Source organism: Solea solea, chromosome 14 (genome assembly GCF_958295425.1).
Source record: "Solea solea chromosome 14, fSolSol10.1, whole genome shotgun sequence".
Lineage (NCBI taxonomy): Eukaryota > Metazoa > Chordata > Actinopteri > Pleuronectiformes > Soleidae > Solea > Solea solea.
The window spans coordinates 162,492-178,924 of NC_081147.1; the positions used below are offsets into that span (position 1 = coordinate 162,492).

At 46.9% G+C, this 16,433-nt stretch overlaps 1 protein-coding gene across 2 annotated transcripts in view; it reads right to left on the minus strand.

Annotated features, from left to right (window-relative positions):
- Positions 1 to 12,310, minus strand: part of LOC131472677 (phospholipid-transporting ATPase ABCA1-like) — a 29,763-nt gene extending 17,453 nt beyond the window's left edge. For both annotated transcript variants that reach the window (XM_058650075.1, XM_058650074.1), the window contains exons 1-13: positions 12,174 to 12,310; positions 10,996 to 11,092; positions 10,363 to 10,456; positions 8,488 to 8,629; positions 8,195 to 8,313; positions 5,735 to 5,856; positions 5,442 to 5,645; positions 4,823 to 4,912; positions 3,509 to 3,746; positions 3,294 to 3,433; positions 638 to 754; positions 372 to 566; positions 48 to 253 (exon numbers count right to left, since the gene is read on the minus strand). In XM_058650075.1, the coding sequence (XP_058506058.1) occupies positions 48 to 253; positions 372 to 566; positions 638 to 754; positions 3,294 to 3,433; positions 3,509 to 3,746; positions 4,823 to 4,912; positions 5,442 to 5,645; positions 5,735 to 5,856; positions 8,195 to 8,313; positions 8,488 to 8,629; positions 10,363 to 10,456; positions 10,996 to 11,061 (1,733 nt within the window). In that variant the 5' untranslated portion in view covers positions 11,062 to 11,092; positions 12,174 to 12,310. The remainder of the gene's footprint in view (positions 1 to 47; positions 254 to 371; positions 567 to 637; positions 755 to 3,293; positions 3,434 to 3,508; positions 3,747 to 4,822; positions 4,913 to 5,441; positions 5,646 to 5,734; positions 5,857 to 8,194; positions 8,314 to 8,487; positions 8,630 to 10,362; positions 10,457 to 10,995; positions 11,093 to 12,173) is intronic.
- Between the last annotated feature and the right edge of the window lie 4,123 nt (positions 12,311 to 16,433).

Sequence of the window (16,433 nt, forward strand, 5' to 3'; positions counted from 1 at the left end):
AAATGTGTGTGTGTGTGTGTGAGTGTGTGTGTGTGTGTGTGTCTTACGCGTCTTTGATCTTGTTGGTCCTCTCCACGTTGTCGATGTCCATGCGGATCTTGTAGCTGAGATTTTGTGGCAGCTCAGTGTCGTTGGGGGCGACATCAGGAAACACGATTCCAGCCCAGAACCTCCTGTCCTCCAGTAGAATCATGGACTGGTGCACCATCTTCTCCTCACTGGAGACCGGTTCCAGTTTGTCCAGGTTCACACACTGATACACACACACACTTCAGGTCATGTGATCTTCATACACCATCTGAGAAGATTTTATGTCCTGAGTTAGGGTCTCATTTTATGACCTGACCTGACACACACACACACACACTGACCTCCATGAAGCGCGAGATGCTCATGATGGCTTCGTCCGTCTCGTTGAACACCTCCCTCCAGGTGACGACGCTGCCTGGTGGTGAGGAGTCGTCCGTCTTCTTTGACAGGAAGTTGGACACGTCAGCGACGGTCCAGTCAGTGCTGGACAGCTGAGCGTGGAAGAAGCTGGCGGTGACGTTGTTCTTTAGCAGCGTCTGCACAGTGATCCACCAATCAGCGGATTTAAACCAGACAAACGTTATGTTTGTGGGCGGAGCCTGCTTACCCTGACCAGGTCCATCTGCGGACTGTTCTCCATGAAGTCCCACACTTTGGGTCTCAGCTCCTCCCACATTCCTCCCAGGTCCCTGAACACACCAAGCTCCTGGAAGGTCCTGTTCACCTGAAGACACACGCACACAGAGACAGAGGAACTTTTACAGACTGAACATTCAACCAATCACACTTTTTTTCGCCGTTTCCCAACGATTCTGGAGTATTAAACTTTTAGTTGGAGGAGCAGCAGCTCTCTGTAGGATGTTCAGGACATGCCGTCAGACAGCTCAGACAGCGGGGTTTTCCGACAGTGTTCCCGTCAATACATCTGGCGAATGTCTGCTCCCTGAACAATAAGATGGAGGAACTGTTGCTTCTCAACAGTAGAAACTCGGACCTTCACAGATCTGCCGCCCTGTGTTTTACTGAAACCTGGCTCAGTGAATACATCCCTGACTCTGGATTACATCTGCCGGACTTTCAATTTCTCTGTGTGGAGCGCATAACGGAGCTCTCGGGGAAGAGGAAGGGAGGTGTCTGCTTTGATCCAAAAAGACTCCCCTACTTGGAGTCTTTTTTCATAAAGCCGTTTTATTCACCGCGGGAGTGCTCCTCGTTTATTCTGGTTGGTGTTTACATCCCACCTCAGGCGTGTGTTATTGAGGCTCTACAACACTTGGCTGACCAGATAATGGACATGGAGAGGAAACATCCAGATTCCCTGCTCATTGTTCTTGGGGAGCAATCGTCAGCCGTGAACTGCCAAGATATAAACAACATGTGTTCCACTAGGGATAAAAACACTCTGGACCATTGCTACACCATTTTAAAGGACGCATATCGCTCTGTCCCAGTGCAGTCTTGGGGCTCTCTAATCACTGCAGGATCCATCTTCTCCCAAATTACAGGCAGAAATTCTAATCTGCTAAGTCTGTAGTGAAGACTGTGAAGAGATGGACCACAGAGTCAAAGTTGGAGTTACAGGCCTGCTTTGACTGCACAGATTGGAGTGTTTTTGTGGCTGCTGCTACAGATTGTTTTTGTGAGGACATGTGTGTGCCGACCAAAATCTTCTGCACATACAACAACAATAAACCTTGGTTCACTGCTAAACTCAGGATGCTTCGTCAGGCCAAGGAGGAGGCCTACAGAAGTGGGGACAGAGTCCTGTACAATATGACCAGGAACTCACTGACGAAGGAGATCAAAGTGGCAAAGAGGTGTTACACTGAGAAGCTGAAAAACAGTTTCTCAGCTAACAAGCCTGCGTCAGTGTGGAGAGGTCTACAAGAGCTCACCAACTACAGGAGACCATCCCCCCACATCGCAGTGAACCGTGAACTGGCTGACGACCTGAATGTCTTCTACTGCAGGTTTGAGAAGCCAACATTCACACCCATCACCCGCTCCAACATCAAACAACCCTCATCTCCCCCTGCACCACCCTCACCCTCCCTTCTGACCCCCCACAATCACTCAGCATCTCTGAAGAAGATGTGTGTCAGTTCTTTAGGAAACAGAAGTCCAGGAAAGCTCCAGGCCCAGACAGCGAGTCACCCTCCTGTCTGAAGGTCTGTGCAGACCAGCTGGCCCCCATCTTTACCCAGATCTTCAACAGATCACTGGAGCTGTGTGAAGTCCCCTCCTGCTTCAAATGCTCTACAATAATCCCGGTCCCCAAGAAACCAGCAATCTCAGGTCTAAACGACTACAGGCCCGTGACCCTGACGTCTGTGGTCATGAAGGCCTTTGAGAGACTGGTGTTGAGCCTCCTCAACTGCTGTGGAAACCTTAAGGTTTCTAGGATCTATCATCTCCCAGGACCTAAAGTGGGCACCCAACATTGACTCCATAGTCAAAAAGGCCCAGCAGCTACTGATCCAGTTCTACACGGCAATAGTCCAGTCTCTTCTCTGCACCTCCATCATTGTTTGGTTTGGATCAGCCACCAAACAGGACAGAAACAGCTGAATCGGACCATCAGGACTGCAGAGAGAATCATTGGTGTTAAACTGCCCACCATCCAGGACTTGAACACATCCAGAGTCATCACACCCTGGACACAATCTGTTGGAACTTCTTCTCTCTGGCAGGCGTTACAGAACACTGTACACCAGAAAATCCAGACATAAGGACAGTTTTTCACACAGGCCCTTGATCAGTGTCATTAACCCCCTCTCCAAATCCAACAGACTTTATATTTATCCACCATTTTGACAGACACACACAAGCAGACACACAGAGACAGAGACACATACAGACACACACACACACACACACACAGAGACACATACAGACAGACACACGCACACAGACACACAGAGACACATACAGACAGACACACACAGACACACATACAGACAGACACACACATATACCGACAGACAGACAGACACAGACAGACAGACAGACAGACAGACAGACAGACGCACACACACACACACAGAGACACATACAGACACACATACAGACAGACACACACATATACCGACAGACAGACAGACACACACACAGACAGACAGACACACAGACAGACAGACAGACAGACAGACAGACGCACACACACACACACACACACACACACAAACACAGAGACAGACACACACAGGTAAGACAGGCTCCTCCCGCTGCTGTGTGAGGTGTGGGGACAGGAAAAGATGTCACACCTCATGGATGACCCTCTGTGTAGCAGGTGTGTGTGGCGTATACAGGATCTTTCCCACGAGCAGCGGCTTCAGCGCCTGCCAGATCATCTTGGACATGGGGTTCGAGTCCATGGTCCGGACCAGACTGTTGCAGTACGGCGCTGCAGAGGAAACAAACACAGGTAAACAAACAAACGAAACCCCCCCCCCCCCCCAGCTGACCCGCCCACACTGACTGGAGGAGTTGTCGTAGTGCGACCCTGCGTCGTCCTCGCTGCTGTTGTGGTTTCCGAACAGAGCCTTGTAGTTACTGTCCTCGTACCAGTTGAGGGACTTGATCTGCAGGCCGCCGCCCTCAGGGTGACCGCACACGATCCTGGACACGGCCGCGTACATCACGCTCGGGGACGCCGTCGCGTTCTTCAGGAACACAATCTCGTTCCTCAGGTCCACCCAACTCTTCATACTCGCCAGCTGTGGACGCCAGAGACACAGTGAGGCATCGTGGGTAACTGTGACATCTCTCTCACACACACAAACACACACGCACACACACACACACACACACAAACACACAGAGACACAGAGACACAGACAGACACACACACACACGTGAAAACACGTGTGTGTGTGTGTCATGTCCTCAGACTGGTCTTCAAGTGTCCTCAGACCTGTCTTCGAATGTCCTCAGACTCGTCTTCAAGTGTCCTCAGACTTGTCTTCAAGTGTCCTCAGACTCGTCTTCAAGTGGGTTTTATTTCATGTTGAGCTACAGTCAGTCGTCCTCTAACACGTCACAGTGTGGCAGCATTTTACAAAAATAGATGTTGATAAAAAAAGTCAAATGCAAAGTTTGCCAGCAACAGTTTTCATATCACAGCTCGACTACAAACATATAGTTTTTATTTATATATATATATATATAAACACACTAAGCTAACTCTTCGTTATGTTGCTCCGTCTTTTTTGAGTACATGATCATATCAGAATCTACAAATTTCAATGTTTTAGTCTATTAATCATTGATTGTTTTCTTAACTGCAGACGCACTCGCCCGCAACAACGACAGCGATCTGTTTGTGTCTCAGCCGTGAAGCTGAGCTCCTGTGTCCAGTGTCTCTGTGTGAGGACATGAGACAAATCATCTAAATATTCCTTCATTGTTGATATCGCGCTGATATCAACGTAGTATAGTATATAGTATATACAGTACATAGTATATAGTATATATATAGTATATAGTATACCCCCCCGACTAGTGGATTTTGAGTCGAAATTTCATGGCTTCAGTCGACCATGAATTTCTTCGGTTGATTACAGCCCTACAGACTCGTCTTCCAGTGACCTCAGACTCCAGTGTCCTCTCCACAGCTGCAGCAGGACACTGAGACACTGGCTGTTTGTTTGTTCAGACTCTGACTCTGAGCGACCTGCTGAGACGCTGCTGGACAAGACGCAGGGACACTGCCAAGGAAACCCAGTGACCCTGTGTGTGAGGACATGTGTGTCCACCAGGTGGACGGTCACATGATCGTGTTTGTTTTTCTTACCTCGACAGCCAGTGAACCCAGATTCTCCAGCAGGTTGTTCGTCGCCTTGGCAACCAGTCTGACGGCCTTAGGGTCGGACCTCATGTCCCTCTGAGAGACACAAAGAGAAAGAGTCAGGACACATGCTGTCCCACAGATGTGTGGACATTATTTTAATGATAACTGTGTCCACAGGACAAGAAAAGTCCTTCATGTCCCACTGTCCCTTTTTGTGTCTCTGTCTTTTGTCCGACATGTTTGAATGTCAACTGAACGTCTGTCTCTGTTACGGTGGAGAAAGAGACTGAACGTCTGTCTCTGTTACTGTGGAGACAGAGACTGAACGTCTGTCTCTGTTACTGTGGAGACAGAGACTGAACGTCTGTCTCCGTTACTGTGGAGACAGAAACTGAACGTCTGTCTCCATTACTGTGCGGACAAAAGAAACTTCTCGCTTTTCAAAAGCAGAAAACCGGTCTCCAGGCGACGAAAAGTGAGGTGGGGGACAGGCCGGGACATGCTGCCGCCCACACACACACACACACACACACACACACACACACACGGGGTTAACAACAAAAGCTTTTTTTAAATGGTTTTCTCCAATCACAGCTCCGACACGTGTCAGGTGACCCCTCACCTGGATCGGTTTGAGGAAGTCCATGTTGTTCAGGAAGTGTTCCTCTGCATGGTTTAGCCAGATGGGTGGAGCCTGACAGATGACTTCCTGTATCAGCATCAACACTTGAGGATCTGAGACTGTCACAAAGTCCTCCAGATTGGACACGCCCCCTTTCCTGGGGCACATGTCCCTCAGGTGGACACCGAACCCTTGGAGGAGGACCTGAGACGCAAGAGGACAGATGAGGTCATCACATTTCAGTTACGTTTCTGTGATGATGACAGTGTGGGCGTGGCTGGGGGCGCGCTCACCTTCTCCAGGTCAACGTCAGCGTCCCTGATCTGTTGGACGACGTTTTCGGGAAAAGATGCGTTTGTCCGCAGGAAGCTCGTCAGAGTCTCGTCGTCTCTCAGGAAATGTTTGAGTTTAAAGCCTGAGGATCAAAGAGACACTGGTCAACCAGGCTCCTCCCCCTGACCTATGACCCCTCCCCCAGATGTCTGTCTGTGTAAAAGATGCTGTCAGTCATGTGACCTACAGTTTGGTAAAAAACAACCACCCAGAGGTTGTGTCTCACCTGCGTGTGATCGCATGATTAAATGCCCTCCCCGCCCACACCCTTCCACCTGAGCAGGTAAGAGCAGGCAGTGAGGACAGTGTGTCTCTCAGTGTCTCTCTCAGTGTGTCCCTCAATGTGTCTCTCAGTGTCTCTCAGTGTGTGTCTCTCTCAGTGTGTGTCTCTCTCAGTGTGTCTCAAAGTGTCTCTCTCAGTTTGTCTCAGCATGTCTCAGCATGTCTCCACCCCCGCTCTCATCAGAGCATCAGTGTGGTCAGAGGTGAATAAAGGGGGGCAGGTCAGAGCAGGTGGAGAAATGGAACGCCCCCTGTAGAGATTAAACTACATCAGCAACAAAGAGGAAAATTCTTTCTGTTTAATGAGGCTGAAGACGTGCTGAGAAACCCAGAGACGAGGACACAAGGACACAGGATGGAGGGACAGCTATTCAAAGACACAGACAAGGACACTTGAAGACAGTTACAGTTAATCAAAAGACAGTTACAGTTAGTCAAAAGACAGTTACAGTTAGTCAAAAGACAGTTAGAGTTAGTCAAAAGACAGTTACAGTTAGTCAAAAGACAGTTACAGTTAGTCAAAAGACAGTTAGTCGAAAGACAGTTACAGTTAGTCAAAAGACAATTAGTCAAAAGGCAGTTACAGTTAGTCAAAAGGCAGTTAGTCAAAAGACAGTCAAAAGACAAAAGACAGTTAGTCAAAAGACAGTTAGTCAAAAGACAAAAGACAGTTAGTCAAAAGACAGAAAGTCAAAAGACAGTTACAGTTAGTCAAAAGACAGTTAGTCAAAAGACAGAAGACAGTTAGTCAAAAGACAGAAGACAGTTAGTAAAAAGACAGTTACAGTTAGTCAATAGACAGCTAGTCAAAAGACAGTTACAGTTAGTCAAAAGACAGTTAGTCAAAAGACAGTTAGTTAGTCAAAAGACAGTTAGTCAAAAGACAGTTACAGTTAGTCAAAAAACAGTTAGTCAAAAGACAGTTACAGTTAGTAAAAAGACAGTTAGTCAAAAGACAGTTACAGTTAGTAAAAAGACAGTTAGTAAAAAGACAGTTAAAGTTATTCAAAAGACAGTTACAGTTAGTCAAAAGACAATAAGTCAAAGGCAGTTACAGTTAGTCAAAGAACAGTTAGTCAAAAGACAGTTACAGTTAGTCAAAAGACAGTTAGTAAAAAGACAGTTACAGTTAGTCAATAGACAGCTAGTCAAAAGACAGTTACAGTTAGTCAATAGACAGTTACAGTTAGTCAAAAGACAGTTAGTAAAAAGACAGTTATAGTTAGTCAATAGACAGTTACAGTTAGTCAAAAGACAGTTAGTAAAAAGACAGTTATAGTTAGTCAAAAGACAGTTAGTAAAAAGACAGTTATAGTTAGTCAATAGACAGTTACAGTTAGTCAAAAGACAATTAGTAAAAAGACAGTTAGTAAAAAGACAGTTATAGTTAGTCAAAAGACAGTTAGTAAAAAGACAGTTATAGTTAGTCAATAGACAGTTACAGTTAGTCAAAAGACAGTTAGTAAAAAGACAGTTATAGTTAGTCAAAAGACAGTTAGTAAAAAGACAGTTATAGTTAGTCAATAGACAGTTACAGTTAGTCAAAAGACAGTTAGTAAAAAGACAGTTACAGTTAGTCAAACACAGTTACAGTTAGTCAAAAGACAGTTAGTAAAAAGACAGTTACAGTTAGTCAAAAGACAGTTAGTCAAAAGAGTGTCTGGTCCTGGTCCTGGTCCTGGTATGTGTCTGGTCCTGGTCCTGGTTAGTGTCTGGTCATGGTCATGGTCCTGGTCCTGGTCCTGGTTAGTGTCTGGTCATGGTCCTGGTCCTGGTCCTGGTCCTGGTATGTGTCTGGTCATGGTCATGGTCATGGTCCTGGTCCTGGTTAGTGTCTGGTCATGGTCATGGTCATGGTCATGGTCCTAGTATGTGTCTGGTCATGGTCCTGGTCCTGGTTAGTGTCTGGTCATGGTCATGGTCATGGTTAGTGTCTGGTCATGGTCATGGTCATGGTCATGGTCCTGGTCCTGGTATGTGTCTGGTCATGGTCCTGGTTAGTGTCTGGTCATGGTCATGGTCATGGTCCTGGTCCTGGTATGTGTCTGGTCATGGTCATGGTCATGGTCATGGTCATGGTCCTGGTTAGTGTCTGGTCATGGTCATGGTTAGTGTCTGGTCCTGGTCCTGGCTGGTACCTGGGCGGCTGTCCTGCAGCGTCCTCAGCGCCTGAGCCAGGTCCTTGAACCCGTCCAGGTTCTGGTCGTTCTGACTGTAGAGCAGAATCTTTTTGGCGTCAGAAAAAAGACGAGAGATTCTGAAAAACACGAGACAAATGTGAGACAGTGAACGCATCACCACCGTTCGATCAGCACGCAGAGAAACCATCAGGTCACTGCGAGGAGGAAACCGGATCATGAAGACTATCAAAATAAAGTTCATGTGCTTTTATTTTGAAAACAGTCTTTTCAGAATAAGAGCATGCGCTCACATGGAGTCGTTGAAGTTCCCGACGATGCCCGGGGATTCGCCCGGCGTCGGATTCCTGAAACACGGATTGTTGGCGTTGCAGAGAATTCCCTGAAGCCACGGCAGCGTTCCTGCCGACGGCATCGCCTTGTTCGGAAAATGACCTGCACACAGGAAGTCAGACAGACAGACTTACCAAAGTTAAAGTTTCAAGCACAAAATCTAAAAACCCCTGGTCTGCTGAAGCAAAGGATCATGGGAGAAGGAATATTGAACTTCTTAAAGACACTGGGATGTTAGTTATTGATTATCGATCAGCTCGAGCGTCAGATGTGGACGTGTGACATCCGTCCTCTGGGGGGAGACGTGTGCCGTCTTGTCTGAGGACATCGTCCACGGTCGTCCACGGTCGTCAAGAAGATAAGTGTGATTAGTTTATGATCAGGTGAAGACGAGCAGCAGCTGAGGACAACCTTTGACCCTGAGGGACAACTATCAGAGCTTTAAGACTGTGTGACCTCAGACTAATCACAACACAGATAAGATAAGAGGACACGTCTTCATCGTCCTCCGTTTGTGACCTTTGCTTTAAATCATCTCTCTCTGAGCGGAGCGAGTTTCAACATGTCGCTCACATGCTGCTGAATCACTAACATTCCTGCTTCTGCTTTCACAGAGAAACAGGAAGACCAACACGACGCAGAGAGTCTGTCCACGTGTCTGTCCACATGTCTGTCCACATGTCTCTGTGCTCAGAGTTTATCTCAGAAATCAGCTCCAGCCTCTCCTTTAACCTACAGGGGGCAGCACAGCTCCTGACTCACTGAACAAATGTGAGACACACGTGTACGTGTACGTGTGACGTGACACGGGACGCGTGACGCATGACATAGGCGCGGGACGTGATGTAGACACAGGACGAGATGTAGACACGAGGGCGTGTGACGCGGACGTGTGACATGGACGTGTGACGTGTGACATGGACGCGTGACGTAGACGTGGGACGTGATGTAGACGCGGGACGTGATGTAGACGCGTGACATGATTAGATGCGTGATGTAGAACCGCAGGCGTGTGACATGGACGCGGGACGTGGACACGGGACGTAGGATGCGGGACGCGTGACGCGGACGTGTGACATGGACGTGTGACATGTGACGTGTACGTGCACGTGCGACGTGGACGGGACGCGTGACGTAGACACGGGACGTGATGTAGACACAGGACGAGATGTAGACGCGATGGCGTGTGACATGGACGCGTGACGTAGACGCGGGACGTGATGTAGACGCGTGACATGATTAGATGCATGATGTAGAACCGCAGGCGTGTGACATGGACGCGGGACGTGGACACGGGACGTAGGACGCGGGACGCGTGACGCAGACGTGTCTTTGTGTGGACACATGATTGTTGACCTGCTTCTTCCTCAGGTGAAATAATCAGCGTGTTATCGAGTGAACACAGCTCGTGACCTTCAGCTCGTCTGATAACCACGTCACAGACTCCTGATAAAGACTTTTACTTTGAAATCCTGACACTTCCTCAGTCGCTCCAGGATCAATCAATAACAGATTATCAGAGATCAATGAGCCTCTGGTGTCACACTGACATCTGGAACCAGGTGCAAGGGTCCCACTGATAATCACTCCCATCATGCACCTGGCTCCACCCCCAACCTCAACATGTGATCATGTGACTGTCTCAGTGACAGTCGTCGCCGTGACGACAGGATGACTCATCAATAAAATAAGTTTGTAAAACATGAGTGATTATTTAAATTCAACACTTTCCTCTGATTCACTCTTTCACAATATAGCGACTTTTACTCTATCACACAAAAGGCTCCGCCCACAATGACACAACTGTACAGGTGTTTGTTTGTAAACACACTCACACTCATGTTGTTCGTATGGTGGATAGTTGAGTCTCACAGCGATGAGGATGAAGAAGATGAAGAGCGGCCACACGATCTCTACCAGCAGCTGCAGCTGAGGACACACACACACACACACACACACACAGTGACACAAAGACACACACACACACACAGTGATACACAGACACAAAGACACACACAGTGACACACAGACACACAGTGACACACAGACACACACACAGTGACAGACACACACACACACACAGTGACACAAAGACACACACACACACAGTGATACACAGACACAAAGACACACACAGTGACACAAAGACACAGACACAAAGACACACACACAGTGACACACACACACACACAGACACACACACAGTGACACACAGACACAAAGACACACACACACACACACACACAGTGACACACAGACACAAAGACACATGTTAGTGGAATGTGAATTGATTAATCAGGTGAACACATGAATGGACAGATGAACACATGATTGATGAGGTGAACACATGAATGATCAGATCAACACATGATTGATGAGGTGAACACATGAATGATCAGGTGAACACATGAATGATCAGGTGAACACATGAATGATCAGGTGAACACATGAATGATCAGGTGACTGACCGTCTGTCGTCGTCTGTAGGTGAAGTTTTTCCACAGCAACAAACCGAGCTGAGTGAGGACGGACATTTCTGACCGACTCAGCAACAACGCTCTGCTCCTGTAACACACACACAGACACACACACGCACACACACACACACACAGACACACACACACGCACACACACAGGGATGAAAGTTAAACCTCTCCAGAACAAGCCAGCGATGCTAACATCTGCATTTATCTCCACTCTCTATCTCCTAACGCCCTGCTAACACCCTGCTAAAACCGTGCTAACGCCCTGCTAACACCCTGCTAACACCGTGCTAACGCCCTGCAAACACCGTGCTAACACCCTGCTAAAACCGTGCTAACGCCCTGCTAACACCCTGCTAACACCGTGCTAACGCCCTGCAAACACTGTGCTAACGCCCTGCTAAAACCGTGCTAAGGCCCTGCTAACACCCTGCTAATGCCATGAGGGACAGTGAGGGACAGTGTGAGACAGTGAGGGACAGTGACAGACAGTGTGAGACAGTGAGGGACAGTGAGGGACAGTAAAACACAGTGTGGGACAGTGAAAGACAGTGAGAGACAGTGAGAGACAGTGTGGGACAGTGCGAGACAGTGTGGGATAGTGAGAGACAGTGTGGGACAGTGACAGACAGTTTGGGACAGTGAGATTGGGTCCATGTCTCAACTCAGACGTCATCAGTTTGTGTGAGTTTGTAAATGACATCACAGTGTGTGTTAGACTCCGCCCCACATTCCTCTCAGGTGTGAACTCTGTGTGTGTGTGTGTGTGTGTGTGTGTGTTGTTGTTGTATGTGTATCTTTGTGAGGACCAAAAACTTCTATTACTAAGAAGGTAACATTTTGTCTCGTCCTCACATTTTGAAAAATGTCTTTCAGGTTTAAGACCTAGTTTTAAGATTATAATAAGGTTAAAGGTTAAAGGTTGGGGGAAGAGAGAATGTCTATGAATGTCCTCAATATTAATGCTATACAAACATGTGTATGAGTGAGTGAGTGAGTGAGTGAGTGAGTGAGTGTGTGTGTGTGTGTGTGTCACTGTGTCTGTGTGTGTGTGTGGGTGTGTGTGCGTGCATGCGTGCGTGTGTGTCCACTCTGCTCTAAAGTGAAAGTCTTCATCTAAAGACAAAAAATGACAAAGAAAAGAAAAAAGTGATCACACAGACCTGAGTCCAGATGAGTCTAGGTGAGTCTAGGTGAGTCCAGGTGAGTCTAGGTGAGTCCAGGTGAGTCTAGGTGAGTCCAGGTGAGCAGATCCGTCCTCCTGCTCAGGATCTTCTGCATCAAATGTTTCTTCAGATGCAGCTGTGAGTTAAAAGTTGAACTTGTCAAGTTACTGACACTACACACAACACACTTCCGCTCTGTCCATTCACAATAAGAGACACTACACACAACACACTTCCACTCTGACCCTTCACAATAAGAGCCGCTACAAACTTCCGCTCTGACCCTTCACAACAAAAGACACTACACACTTCCGCTCTGACCCTTCACAATAAGAGAAACTACACACAACACACTTCCACTCTGACCCTTCACAATAAGAGACACTACAAACTTCCGCTCTGACCCTTCACAATAACAGACACTACACACTTCGATTCTGATCCTTCACAATAAGAGACACTACACACTTCCACTCTGATCCTTCACAATAAAAGACACTACACACTTCCACTCTAATCCTTCACGATAAAAGACACTACACACTTCCGCTCTGACCCGTCACAATAACAGACACTACACACAACACACTTCCACTCTGACCCTTCACAATAAGAGCCGCTACAAACTTCCGCTCTGACCCTTCACAACAAAAGACACTACACACTTCCGCTCTGACCCTTCACAATAAGAGACACTACACACAACACACTTCCGCTCTGACCCTTCACAATAAAAGACACTACACACTTCCACTCTGACCTTCACAATAAGAGAAAGTACACACAACACACTTCAGCTCTAACTGTTCACAATAAAAGACACTAGACACTTCCACTCTGACCCTTCACAATAAGAGCCACTACAAACTTCCGCTCTGACCCTTCACAACAAAAGACACTACACACTTCCGCTCTGACCCTTCACAATAAGAGACACTACACACAACACACTTCCACTCTGACCCTTCACAATAAGAGACACTACAAACTTCCGCTCTGACCCTTCACAATAAGAGACACTCCACACTTCGCGCTGACCCTTCACAATAAGGGACACTACACAAAAGACAATTCCGCTCTGACCCTTCACAATAAGAGACACTACACACAAGACAATTCCGCTCTGACCCTTCACAATAAGAGACACTACAAACCTCCGCTCTGATCCTTCACCATGAAAGACACAACACACTTCCGCTCTGACCCTTCACAATAAAAGACACTACACACTTCTGAGCTGACCCTTCACAATAAGAGACACTACACACAACACACTTCCGCTCTGACCCTTCACAATAAAAGACACTACACACTTCCACTCTGACCCTTCACAATAAGAGCCGCTACAAACTTCCCCTCTGACCCTTCACAATAAAAGACACTACACACTTCCACTCTGACCTTCACAATAAGAGAAAGTACACACAACACACTTCAGCTCTGACCGTTCACAATAAAAGACACTAGACACTTCCACTCTGACCCTTCACAATAAGAGCCGCTACAAACTTCCGCTCTGACCCTTCACAATAAGAGACACTACACACAACACACTTCCACTCTGACCGTTCACAATAAGAGCCGCTACAAACTTCCGCTCTGACCCTTCACAACAAAAGACACTACACACTTCCGCTCTGACCCTTCACAATAAGAGAAACTACACACAACACACTTCCACTCTGACCCTTCACAATAAGAGACACTACAAACTTCCGCTCTGACCCTTCACAATAACAGACACTACACACTTCGATTCTGATCCTTCACAATAAGAGACACTACACACAACACACTTCCACTCTGACCCTTCACAATAAGAGCCGCTACAAACTTCCGCTCTGACCCTTCACAACAAAAGACACTACACACTTCCGCTCTGACCCTTCACAATAAGAGAAACTACACACAACACACTTCCACTCTGACCCTTCACAATAAGAGACACTACAAACTTCCGCTCTGACCCTTCACAATAACAGACACTACACACTTCGATTCTGATCCTTCACAATAAGAGACACTACACACTTCCACTCTGATCCTTCACAATAAAAGACACTACACACTTCCACTCTAATCCTTCACGATAAAAGACACTACACACTTCCGCTCTGACCCGTCACAATAACAGACACTACACACAACACACTTCCACTCTGACCCTTCACAATAAGAGCCGCTACAAACTTCCGCTCTGACCCTTCACAACAAAAGACACTACACACTTCCGCTCTGACCCTTCACAATAAGAGACACTACACACAACACACTTCCGCTCTGACCCTTCACAATAAAAGACACTACACACTTCCACTCTGACCTTCACAATAAGAGAAAGTACACACAACACACTTCAGCTCTAACTGTTCACAATAAAAGACACTAGACACTTCCACTCTGACCCTTCACAATAAGAGCCACTACAAACTTCCGCTCTGACCCTTCACAACAAAAGACACTACACACTTCCGCTCTGACCCTTCACAATAAGAGACACTACACACAACACACTTCCACTCTGACCCTTCACAATAAGAGACACTACAAACTTCCGCTCTGACCCTTCACAATAAGAGACACTCCACACTTCGCGCTGACCCTTCACAATAAGGGACACTACACAAAAGACAATTCCGCTCTGACCCTTCACAATAAGAGACACTACACACAAGACAATTCCGCTCTGACCCTTCACAATAAGAGACACTACAAACCTCCGCTCTGATCCTTCACCATGAAAGACACAACACACTTCCGCTCTGACCCTTCACAATAAAAGACACTACACACTTCTGAGCTGACCCTTCACAATAAGAGACACTACACACAACACACTTCCGCTCTGACCCTTCACAATAAAAGACACTACACACTTCCACTCTGACCCTTCACAATAAGAGCCGCTACAAACTTCCCCTCTGACCCTTCACAATAAAAGACACTACACACTTCCACTCTGACCTTCACAATAAGAGAAAGTACACACAACACACTTCAGCTCTGACCGTTCACAATAAAAGACACTAGACACTTCCACTCTGACCCTTCACAATAAGAGCCGCTACAAACTTCCGCTCTGACCCTTCACAATAAGAGACACTACACACAACACACTTCCACTCTGACCGTTCACAATAAGAGCCGCTACAAACTTCCGCTCTGACCCTTCACAACAAAAGACACTACACACTTCCGCTCTGACCCTTCACAATAAGAGAAACTACACACAACACACTTCCACTCTGACCCTTCACAATAAGAGACACTACAAACTTCCGCTCTGACCCTTCACAATAACAGACACTACACACTTCGATTCTGATCCTTCACAATAAGAGACACTACACACAACACACTTCCACTCTGACCCTTCACAATAAGAGCCGCTACAAACTTCCGCTCTGACCCTTCACAACAAAAGACACTACACACTTCCGCTCTGACCCTTCACAATAAGAGAAACTACACACAACACACTTCCACTCTGACCCTTCACAATAAGAGACACTACAAACTTCCGCTCTGACCCTTCACAATAACAGACACTACACACTTCGATTCTGATCCTTCACAATAAGAGACACTACACACTTCCACTCTGATCCTTCACAATAAAAGACACTACACACTTCCACTCTAATCCTTCACGATAAAAGACACTACACACTTCCGCTCTGACCCGTCACAATAACAGACACTACACACAACACACTTCCACTCTGACCCTTCACAATAAGAGCCGCTACAAACTTCCGCTCTGACCCTTCACAACAAAAGACACTACACACTTCCGCTCTGACCCTTCACAATAAGAGACACTACACACAACACACTTCCGCTCTGACCCTTCACAATAAAAGACACTACACACTTCCACTCTGACCTTCACAATAAGAGAAAGTACACACAACACACTTCAGCTCTAACTGTTCACAATAAAAGACACTAGACACTTCCACTCTGACCCTTCACAATAAGAGCCGCTACAAACTTCCGCTCTGACCCTTCACAACAAAAGACACTACACACTTCCGCTCTGACCCTTCACAATAAGAGACACTACACACAACACACTTCCACTCTGACCCTTCACAATAAGAGACACTACAAACTTCCGCTCTGACCCTTCACAATAAAAGACACTACACACTTCCGCTCTGACCCTTCACAATAAGAGACACTACACACAACACACTTCCACTCTGACCCTTCACAATAAGAGACACTACAAACTTCTGCTCTGACCCTTCACAA